Source organism: Amphiura filiformis, chromosome 10 (genome assembly GCF_039555335.1).
Source record: "Amphiura filiformis chromosome 10, Afil_fr2py, whole genome shotgun sequence".
Lineage (NCBI taxonomy): Eukaryota > Metazoa > Echinodermata > Ophiuroidea > Amphilepidida > Amphiuridae > Amphiura > Amphiura filiformis.
In genome coordinates this window covers 8,985,745-8,997,002 of record NC_092637.1, presented here as the reverse complement: position 1 = coordinate 8,997,002, position 11,258 = coordinate 8,985,745, and the positions used below count along the sequence as shown (strand labels likewise).

The following is an 11,258-nucleotide window of genomic DNA, read 5'->3' as shown; positions in this document are numbered from 1 at the left end:
CAAAAAGTGCCAAATGGGCCTATAATATTTGACCTCGGGAACTCATGAATAGTTATTGAGAAACGACTGGCCTTTTGTATTGACATTTGGCCCCGGGAACTCTTGGATATCTGGGCCAAAATTGGCAAAATTCATATCTAAGGGGAAAGACCTTTAGGCTTAAGTGCATCACGGTCCACATACGTAGTTTTACTTTTAGAGCCAGCTTTGATGATATACGCTTTATACATATATAACAGTGGGGGCCCTGGACCCATACTAGATGACCTACTTGTATTTTACACTTCCTATGTGTAATGCCCTAGATACCAATTCGTAGTCCTGATTCTATAGAAATTGTATTCCCAAATATTAAATTTCGGCCCCTAGGGCCCTTGACCTTTGACCTCTTGCTGTGGCCAAAACGGGCACAATTGAATGAAACTTATCAAGAATCATAAATGCGGGCATAAATAGAACCCATCGCACCTTCGAACCTTGCAGAAAACAATTAAAGCAAAAAAAAAAAAAGCAGGGGGGCCCTTTGGCCAAAATAACAGGGGGCCTTGTTAGCAACTGCTGACTTGCTGACAGCTTAAATCCGCCACTGCATTTGGTGTGTTTGCTTTGTAAACAATGGTCTATTCGAGAAAATAAGTGCACATCTATAGAGTTTTCAATAAAGGAAATGTCTGGATTTCCAAATTTGCTTTCTGAAAACGGCTGGAATTCCAGTTGCCCATGTAACTGGAAAAATGCAATTAAATGAAAAAAAAACCCACGGAATTGTCCCAAATGAGCTCTCAAATTGAGGATTTCCGATTTTGAACTATTTTTTCGGCTGGATTTTTTCGCCTTTTGACATTTTAAAAGTTTGGATTTCCAACAATCACGACTGGACAAAAAGTCCAGAAATTCGAACTCCTCTATAGGGGGGTGTGCGTCTATTTTCTGGAAAAGTCCAATGTGAACATGTTTCATCTTCCCTCTCCGCTTGTAAAACCGGGACGAAAATTGTATATTGCCCCACTGACCAAGAAAGCTGGCTTTTATACACTCTTAGAAAAAAATGTTCTCTGAGGAAATTGCAAGAACCACAAATAAAAATGGTTCTTTCTTATTTATTTATTCTTTCTTTCTGTCCCCTTTCTTGTCCAAAATGGTTCTTTCTGGCCTTTGAAGAACCCTAAAGTACAGATCCAAATAGTCTGGTACTCACTCAGAAATATTTCAATTCCTAATATCTGGAACCTTGATCACTCTATTGTGGTTTGATGAAACGGCAACACTGTTTGGTTTGGTTGATGTTTCCAAACTTCCCGGTTGCCGTTTATTGATGAATTGATTTAGATCTTGTCTAGTTCGTAAGCCCCCTCGTCTTTGCTCATGGTGCTACGCACACTACTTCTAATCCGGACTGCTCAGTCAATGAGTTGTTTTGTCTGCTTCTTGTCTGTCTTTCCATGTCTAATGGGTCTTTCTGGTCGGCATTGGAAGAACATTTCAACTCATGTAGAACTACATGTATTTAAATTTGATAGTATGCCCAAAAAAGTCTGTCTCAGACACATTTGGTAAAAAACCTAAGTGCTATGTTATAAATGATTTCATTTGAACAAAACCAAAAATATGTTAAATTATAATTATAGTTAACATAAAAAAAAATAGGACATGGTCAATATAGTTCAATGGTGATTGACCTTTTTGACCCTGCTACCTGGGTAACGACACATCCAAGATATGGCAAACTATTCTTAATTTCGAGGTTTTTTCAAGGACGAACAATTTTGAGACCATTTTAAGGAGATCAGAGCATGTTTCAAAGTTGACCCACCTGTAGCCCAAAATATGACCTTCGATCTTATTGCTTATAACTTGAGAACGGTATATCACAGATATGACAAATCCTTACGATTCGAGGAATACTTTGGTAGTTTTAAAAATATTGAAGCAATTTTAAGATTTGACCTCTGTGTAACCTTTTCCGCGAAAAACTACCTTTCTACCAAGTATAATTTAGTATACTTTTGGTATGATGTTAGTGGGCATCTCTAAAATCTCTATAACAGTGAAAAAAACTCTGTAGCAATTTAGTGGTGGGTAATTTGTTTAGATTGACTGGATTAGTATAGCCCTTATACTAAAAAATATGAAAAAAACACCCAAATTACAAATAATGCAATCGCTTGCCCTTTTGCCAGAGACAAACGCTTGATTTATTTGGCCTTATCTCCCCTTGTTACAAACAATATATCAGAGGTGATGTTATAAGATATTTTTGCATCACCATCATCAGTCTTTTCAATTCGTGAACCTTGTTGAAAATGACACATCACACGATCCCGCACGTCGTCTGGCGCCGATTTCCTAAAATTAATCGTACACGTCAAAAAATCCAGGAGAAAGTTCCCTTCTTCAGAATCGTCATTGGTCATGAAATCTGTGATATCGACTATCTCTGTGTGCGTGGATTGGGTGTATTCAATATGCAGCTTCTCCAATGTGGCTTTCACTTGAGAGGAATTGATAAGATTATTGGTTATCTTGTCATCCTTCAACCCTGACTGATGTAATGGAATGCTTCCAGTTCCTGTGTGATCTGAACACATACAATTCGAGTTGTTAGTGTAAAGAAGGTCCTTTCTGCCAAAGCTGCCCTATTTCAGACATTTGACAATTGGCCTTTTCGGGAAATCCCATAAGCCTTTGGGAGTAGACCTGAGATGTTGTCATTTGAAGTCACACCGATCTGCGCCCGATGCACACATCGTTTAATGAATATCGTTACTGCGCATTGCAAGTCGGAGTGATGTCAAATGATAACATCTCGGGTCTACTCGCAAAGGCTTATGGGATTTACCAAAAAGGTCAATTTCTGCATTCTATATTGCACACTTGGCAGCTACTGCAGATAGTTAACTTCTTGTACTAAACTCTCGAGAATTAAATTGTAATTATTTTGGTCGCTCCGTAATTTAATTATTAGAAAAAAATATTTTCTTATTGGATGGTACGAACTTGGTATAGAATGATAACAGCCCGGGGGGGGGGCACTTCAATATGAAATGGATATAAGTGTAGGGCTGGCACTTTCGCACTAAGGGGCATTCGGTGAGAGCAAAATGTAAAAAATATGGGGTCATTGGGTGAGAGCATGATTTTTGGCATTCGGTGAGAGCAAAATGTAAAAAATATGGGGTCATTGGGTGAGAACATGACTTTTTTTAAATGGAATATTTGGGTGAGAGCCGAAACAGCGCCACAGAAACCTCAAAAATCAAATTTTTAGTTCTAAATGGCTTCAAATTTCTTTGTTTTTTCAAAATAAGTAACAAAATCAATGATAAATAAAAGTTGCTGTTCAAAACGGAACTTGTAAGGGTCTTTGGGTGACAGATGAAATGGACAAATATGGGTCTTCGGGTGACAGAGCATGTGTTCGTAAAAAAATATGGGGTCTTTAGGTGACAGCGACGCTGAAAAAGGGGGTCTTAACAGCCCCACATACGCGTCACCTCCAAAGTTGGAGTGCCCCCCCCCCCCGGGATAACAGACCCATCTCCCTACAATACAACAGTAGACACAAAATGGATCTGAGATGTTTTAACACTTTTAGCACTTTTGGAGTAACTAATCCCTCTGGAATGCCATAGTGCCGTAGAATTGGCAGCATAACCTTCCTATTGAGCTGATCGATTGAGTCAAAGGCCTTCTTAATAAATAGGATGGTCACAACAGCAAAAATAAACTGCGCTTTATACTATATCTTATTTTATTAAGTGAAACTAATTATTAAATTTTAGCACCTCAAATAATCTTTATGTTGTGAGTTTTCAAATACATTTTCCAGTTTTCGTCAATTCAATTGAGTGAGTCATGTTAATAGACCTACGTGAACTACTGTACTTTGAAAATGAAAACAAAAATGAAAAAAATGAGTCCTTTCCATACCTGTCACGACTATAAGAAGAATTATGCCACCTGGTTCCAGGAGCTTGTACAACTTCTTAATGGATACATCAGGATCACCAAGGAAATAAACAGCATGTACGACAGAAATAAAATGATACTTCTTGTCACTTCCATGACATGCTACTGATGCTAGGTACTCGTCGAAAGTCTGCTTGTGCCACTCGAAGGTGATGTTGTCAGCCACGGGATTCCTACCAACTGTGTCTTTGTATTTCGTTATGAGTTCGCTTGGCTCCACTACACTTGCAGATATTTTGGGGAATTTAGTCGCCAATTTCCGAAGTTGATAGATCTCCAATATACCTAGGAAAATAATCAATATAGTGTTAAAGGGCAGATCTATTGCAAAAACAAGTTTTTACAGTCCCTTTTCTCAAAGCAGGCACATCTCATTTCATGACATCAACTGGCAAATGAACTAAGTAGAGTAAAGCAAGAAAAAATAAACGACCCAACAAAGAGAAGTATATACAACTTTTTAAGTCGTGAAATAAAAGGAAAGCCACCAAAGGCAAAAGAAGTATACTTAACCATCAAGAACACAACAAGAAAAGCCTCTACCAAAATGCAAACATAAGTAAAGATGGACAGATTCTTACTGAATGAGAGGAAGTAAAGGATAGGTGGAAAGAAAGCTTTCAGGAATATACAATAAAAAGAACCCAACAGATGAAGAGCTAACAAAAAGTGTCCCTCAGATCATGAAATTGTGCCGTTATAAAGATGTCAGATGACAAAGCCCCGGGATATGACAATATCACGGCTGAGGAACTAAAAAGCATCAAGTAGCGCAGGAATTGAAACCTATTATAGTGCTATATGCACCAAAATATGGGACAGCGGACTGGGGGAGCTAGGGCTATCATCACACCAATTCACAAGAAGAAAGACAAGCTTGATTGCGGCAACTACCGAGGGATCAGCTTGCTTAGCCATGCATGCAAAGTATATACCCTTATACTTCAACGCCGAATTATGAAAAGAACAGAAGGAATCCTTTCAGAGTTCCAAGCAGGATTCAGGTTAGACCAGGATGTTAAACTATAGACCAACTCTTCACTCTCAGGCAAATAATAGAGAAGCATCTTGAAAGGAGAATGCTGCTACATCCACGTTGAAAAAGCCTTCGACTCAGTGTGGCAGGAAGGACATTAGAAGGCACTTTACTTCTTTGGTTTCCCAAACAAAATCACCTGTCTCCTGAACATGCTACAAGAAATCTGCAAGCACTGTAAGAGTAAATGGGGAATTAACCTCAGCTTTTTAACATCCTACTGGAGATGACTATGTTGTACGATCGGCACGATCGCAACATAGTGACAAACATCTAATGACAAGTATGACACGTGGTGAATAACTTCTCATCCATTAAAGCAGCTCTGCTTTTGGACTCAAAATATATATCGCAAAACAAAGACCATGCAGTGCATAAGCAAAGAGGACACCCATCTGATTATCACAATTGACAATACAAAGCTTCTACAGGTGAAGGAGTTTACATACCTTGGAGCAAAGATCACCCAATAAGGATCCTGTTCAGAAAATATTAAACTTCGAATAGGCAAAGCACTAGGAGCTGTGCAGAAACTATAGAGTATTTGGAGCGCTAACATGAAGGACATCCAAACCGACACCAAGATTGAACTATACATGTACTAACAGGGTCCTTGTTTTATCAATATTACTCTATCGGAGCAGAAACCTGGGTATTGAAAAGACAGGATGAAAATCGACTGCTCACTTTCGAGATGACGTATCTTAGAACATGTAGAAGGATAAGGGGTGGTGCAATAATTATGTGTATTTGGGGGTGAATTCTCAAAATGGTCTGCCAAAATCGCTTGCCCCCCTTTGGCCGTGCCAAAAACCTTTGCCCCCCTTTGGCCGTGCCAAAAACCTTTGCCCCCCTTTGACGTGCCAAAAATCTTTGCCCCCCTTACACATGCAAGATTTTGGGGAACCCGAATTTAAAACCTTAAATTGTCTTAACATATAATGCGAGCCTGGCGCAGCGAGCAGGAAATTTTGCATATTTGAACGTGTTCGTAACGTTTACCTACGCCTTTTAGGGCGTAATATAGAAACGGTGCCCAAAATATCTGTGCCAAAAATTGCTTGCCCCCCCTTTCGACCTGCCAAAAATCGCTTGACCCCCCCCTTTCGACCTGCCAAAAATGCTTGCCCCCCTTTGGCCTGCCAAAAATCTTTGCCCCCCTATATAATTCACCCCGGGGTACACATAATTATTGCACCACCCCTAATGGGAGTAACACGGAGAGAGAGAGAATCCGAAACACCACCATCCGCAAAACCCTGGGTGTTGAGTTTTCCGTCTTGGACAGAATAGCCCGGAACAGACTGCATTATTTTGGCCACATCTAGAGAATGCCTCCCTCGTGGCCTTCGAATGACACATTCAGACCTATAGAGGAAGACCACCAAAGAGGTGGAGAGACTGCCTATACTAGCTGACTGCAAAAGAACCAACCTAAACTCCATAGTAAATGCCAGCAGGGCCGGATTTATCATTGGGCCAGATGGGGCCCGTCCCCACCCCCCGAATTGCCCTGTGCATCTTCCTTTTTTGCCCGAAAGTACTATGTTTTTGGCTGCATAAATGGTACTGCATAGGATGCTATAGAGGATTGGTTTCAAATAAAATCATATGCATATACATGTATCAAGGCAAAGGGGGGAGTTGTTGGAGCAGAATCTATTCAATAGAGCTTTGCATATTTAATTCTTATGGATTGTTTTCCAAACAGGAGTATTTATTTCCGCAAGCAGCTTTCATTTAAATCAGGACATGCAAACTTCATGAAGAACATGGTCTAATGTCACGACCGCATTGTATCCAGTAGTCATATTGTTAACCCGAAGGACGCCTATAAATACACTGACTCAGGAACACGTGTTTTACAGGAAAAAGGTTATTGCTACCAACCCGGCACGTTTTTCTGGCATCCGGCCCGGGTAGGCCTAGGCCTACGTGTTTTGCCAAAAACGTTTGTGCTATCATGCTATCCGAGTCAAATGTTTATGACCTTGTTACTCAATAAATTGTTTGAATGTATCTTTGTAGTAGCTTGTACTGCAGAATAGCGTGATAGCGTCCCGGATAGCGTCACCTTTCTCAGGTTAGCTACAACAGCAACGTTCGGGATTACCCCGTGTTCGGGATTACCCGCCGTTCCCCTAACGAATAAATTTATAGAACGATATTAATGTAGGCTTATATATTTTGTGGTTGGTGTTAGAGACCCGAAAGCCAGGGTAGCAAGCAGGCCCGTAGCCAGCGGGAGGGGGGGGGGGTGCGGGGTGCGACGCAACCCCCCATGCCAAAAAGCCCAAACAGACCCATTTGCGAGCGTATCGAGCGAAAAAATAGAGGTTTTTATGCCTTTTTGGTCCAAAAATGACCAAATCCGCCCAGTCCAAATTTTGAAAAAAAAGGTCCACTTTTTCAAAATGAGCACCCCCCCAAAAAAAAAATCCTGGCTCCGGTAGCTTCCTGTCAGCAAGCCATCAGTTGATCTGCTACTGATCGAGTAACTGAAATGCTGGCATAACTTACCCTCGCCGCTTCCTATACCAAGAACACGTATCTGCTGGTCCATATTTGCTGACAAATTCTTCGACAAGTTGCCCACAACATTTGAATCAAATTCGGCACTCTCGGTCCATTTTTGCATTTCTTGCCATTTGGTCGTCTTGCTACAGTAGGCAGCATAACCCTTGTGGCAATGCTTCATGTCAGGCAATATATTTAACAGTTTGTTTTCTGACATATTCGATGCCATCATTTAGACGCGACAATCTCATGGTTTGAATTGACACACTAAACTGGAACGGCAGTGATGTTGAGCTATTCAGGTGAAGTCCATACACCCCTTCAAAAGACATAAACTTAAAGCCACAATGTACGATCTTTATAATATGAAATTGTTCAATTTTCTTTCAAACCAGATTTTTTGGCATGGTTACAAAATAAGGCGAGCCATCATTGAGGCCCAAGTAATGGTATAACGCATGTCTCAACTTGCACCTAAATGGAATCGGCCAAATTTGTTGTGTTCTATGGAGCAAAGTTCGACATAACAGCTCATAACGTCATGCTTCATGGATTAAAACTTTATGCCCTCCTATGTAGGCCTACTGCATGTTAAACGGTCAAAATAACCAGTGGGGTTTCTTCACAGAATTCTATATCTTTGGGTTTCTTTCACTTTACCTTGTTATTTCAGCTCAAAATGGACAGACACATCCCAGACAACATACACACATTGCCCAATATTGGAAAGCCATTGGCAATCTTGGCATTGGTATTTTCTTGGGAAGCAATATTGGGTCAATATTGGTTTCTCATTGGCAGTTATTGGCATTGGCGTTACATTGGCAACGATAATGGATCAATATTGGTTTTCCATTGGCAACTTGGCATTGGTAAAATCTTGGCAAGAAATATTGGACTAATATTGGTTTTCCATTGGCATTATTAGCATTGGCCTTGCATTGGCAAAATATATTGGATCAATATTGGTTTTCCATTGGCAACTTGGCATTGGTGTAATCTTGGCGAGAAATATTGGGTTAATATTGGTTTTCCATTGGCATTATTAGCATTGGCCTTGCATTGGCAAAATATATTGGATCAATATTGGTTTTCCATTGGCAACTTGGCATTGGTGTAATCTTGCCGAGAAATATTGGGTTAATATTGGTTTTCCATTGGCATTATTAGCATTGGCCTTGCATTGGCAAAATATATTAGATCAATATTGGTTTCCCATAGGCAACTTGGCATTGGTGTAATCTTGCCGAGAAATATTGGGTTAATATTGGTTTTCAATTGGCAATTTTTACATCATGTTGGCAGCCAATATAGGTTATCACACCAATTTTGGTAACAAATTGGGTAACAAATAATACTTGTGATGAGTACTTTGGAGGACCTTCTTTAAATCTTAAATATTATACTAAGTTGAAATAATAGGAAACAAAACCACAGATGATAAAATGCAGGGCAAACGCTATTTACCACCACGGATTATATATTTTAAAGAAAATACACAATTTTCGGCACTTTCACTTCTAAGACCATACTTTTAAAGATAATTTCTAAAGTACGTGTCACCATGCTATCAAATACTCTTGATGGCTATTCAACCACACGGTGATGAGTCGTAGTGTTCCTCTCTTACCGCGAAGATATTGGGCCAATCCAGGGCCCATGAGCAAATAATCTTGGTACAATATTGGCATACAAATGGATGCCAAAGAATTACCAACAGACATTGGTTAGACATTGGCCCGGTATTGATCTCGATATTGAGCCGTGAGTGGCCCAATATTGGCCAATTTAAATATTGCCAATATTGGGCCAATCCAGGGCCCATGGGCAAAACATCTTGGTACAATATTGTATCTAATAATGGGCCAATATAATTTTAATATTGGACCAATCCCGGCCCAAGATTGTAATGCTGTCTGGGATTTCCCGACAATTATTACTAGTAGTTCAGCATCTTGAGTATAGAATAACAAATTTGATAAAACATTTGTAGAAAATTGTACATTATGGCTTTAATCTTTCACACATGGAGTATATGAGTTTCAAATGGGTTAAGGCCTACTTGAATGAGTGTGTAAGCCTCCTCGTCTTTGTTCATGGTGCTACGTCCACTACTTCTAATCCGGACTGTTCAGCCAGTGAGTTGTTGTTTTGTCTGCTTCTTGTCTATGATCTGTGCATCCTCCCACCCAATTATTTGGATCTGAAAAATAACCTTTTCAATGAACGATCCTGTCACATGAATTTGTTTCAACTATTTAAACTCTTCGTAAAACTCTTGCATTTACAGGAGCCTTTCCATGTCTAATGGGTCTTTCTGGCCGGCATTGGAAGAACATTTCAACTAATGTAGAACTATTTAAAGTGCTACGTGATTGTGAACACCAATTAGCGCTTTGATATTATGCCCAAAAAAGTCTGTCTGAAACACATTTGGTAAAAACCTAAGTGCTATATTCATTTGAACAAAACCAAAAATATGACTCACTTTTGACGGTTTCGCCTATCATGGTCGGTAGGCATCATCAGAATGATGGTTGTTGATCCTTACTTCCGGTTGGACGTATCCTGACTGAAGGGGGTGTATTATCAGCCAGGAGAGGATCATACACATGACTAAGTGGGCCCCTTCGTCTCTGTTCATGACATTGGATGAATGTATACCCAGAATTTATGGCACCCCGAAAATTCATAAGCCGGTTAATAAGGTCCGACCGATAGTAGATTATACCGGCACAATCGGTTACCAGACATCGCGTGTCTTAGCCGACATTCTAGGTCCCCTTGTAAGAGGAACCGAACACCATGTTAGTAATTCAAAACACCTCGCAGAAAGTATGGCCGAAGTGTTCATAGAAGAGGGGGGGGTTCAACTCCCAGGATGTTGTTTCGTTATTTACGAACACTCCTATAAACAAATCGCTGGAAGTTACAAAATCTCGGCTAGAGGATGATAAGACCCTGAGAAATAGAACACTGCTTAAGGACAGGGACAGGATCCACCCAGATGAAGCCCCTGAATTGGACACACTGAAAACGATCCATAAGAAATGATGAAATCCAATGCCACAAAGAACCACAAATGCCATAATGATGCAGCTTTTTAAAAATAATTTGATGACTCACTTTATCAAAAGCTTTGCTCCAATCAAGGAAAATGACATCGACATCTGGAGGTGATCTTTCATCAAGAATCTGAGCCCAATGATAGCAAACAGAACTGAGAAGAGTGGTACATGACCGACCAGAAACAAAACCATGTTGCTGATGAGAAATCAGGCCAACATTACGCATGTACTTGACCATACGGCCAGTAACCACCCTCTCCAGCAGTTTGCCAACCACAGAACACAATGAGATAGGCCTATAGTTTTTAATACTTGAAATATCACCAGCTTTGTGAATTGGCACTACGTTGGCTCTCCTGCAGTCATCGGGACTTTTACATTCGCTATTAAGAGATAAATTGAAAAGCGCAATATTTTTTTTGTAGTTAACATTTGAATAGGCAATCTTCTATACAACTACGGAAAAAAAGTTCGCCCCCGGGGCCTTACCTAGCGATTAATAAGCTGAAATAACTCATTAGCGTCAGTACCGATGGCCACTAGAGGTGAGCCAACGTGTCCATAACATTATCAGAGTCCACATCTGTAAAATTGGAAGCAAAATCACCCGAATTATTTCAGATTATTCCCTTTCATTTGTATCATTATCATTTGTTCTTGTGCAAAGA

The 11,258-nt window shown here is 40.1% G+C and overlaps 1 protein-coding gene and 1 pseudogene across 1 annotated transcript; one reads left to right on the top strand and one right to left on the bottom strand.

Annotated features, from left to right (window-relative positions):
- Positions 1–1,066: 1,066 nt before the first annotated feature.
- Positions 1,067–7,893, bottom strand: LOC140162468 (histamine N-methyltransferase A-like). The gene is made up of 3 exons (XM_072185707.1): positions 7,526–7,893; positions 3,931–4,254; positions 1,067–2,578 (listed from the first exon to the last, which is right to left on the bottom strand). Exons 1-3 carry the CDS (start codon positions 7,752–7,754, stop codon positions 2,196–2,198), a joined length of 936 nt encoding a protein of 311 aa, XP_072041808.1. The 5' UTR covers positions 7,755–7,893; the 3' UTR covers positions 1,067–2,195.
- Positions 7,894–9,044: 1,151 nt separating this feature from the next.
- On the top strand, positions 9,045–9,142 carry LOC140163345 (small nucleolar RNA U3; annotated as a pseudogene).
- The last annotated feature ends 2,116 nt before the right edge of the window (positions 9,143–11,258 follow it).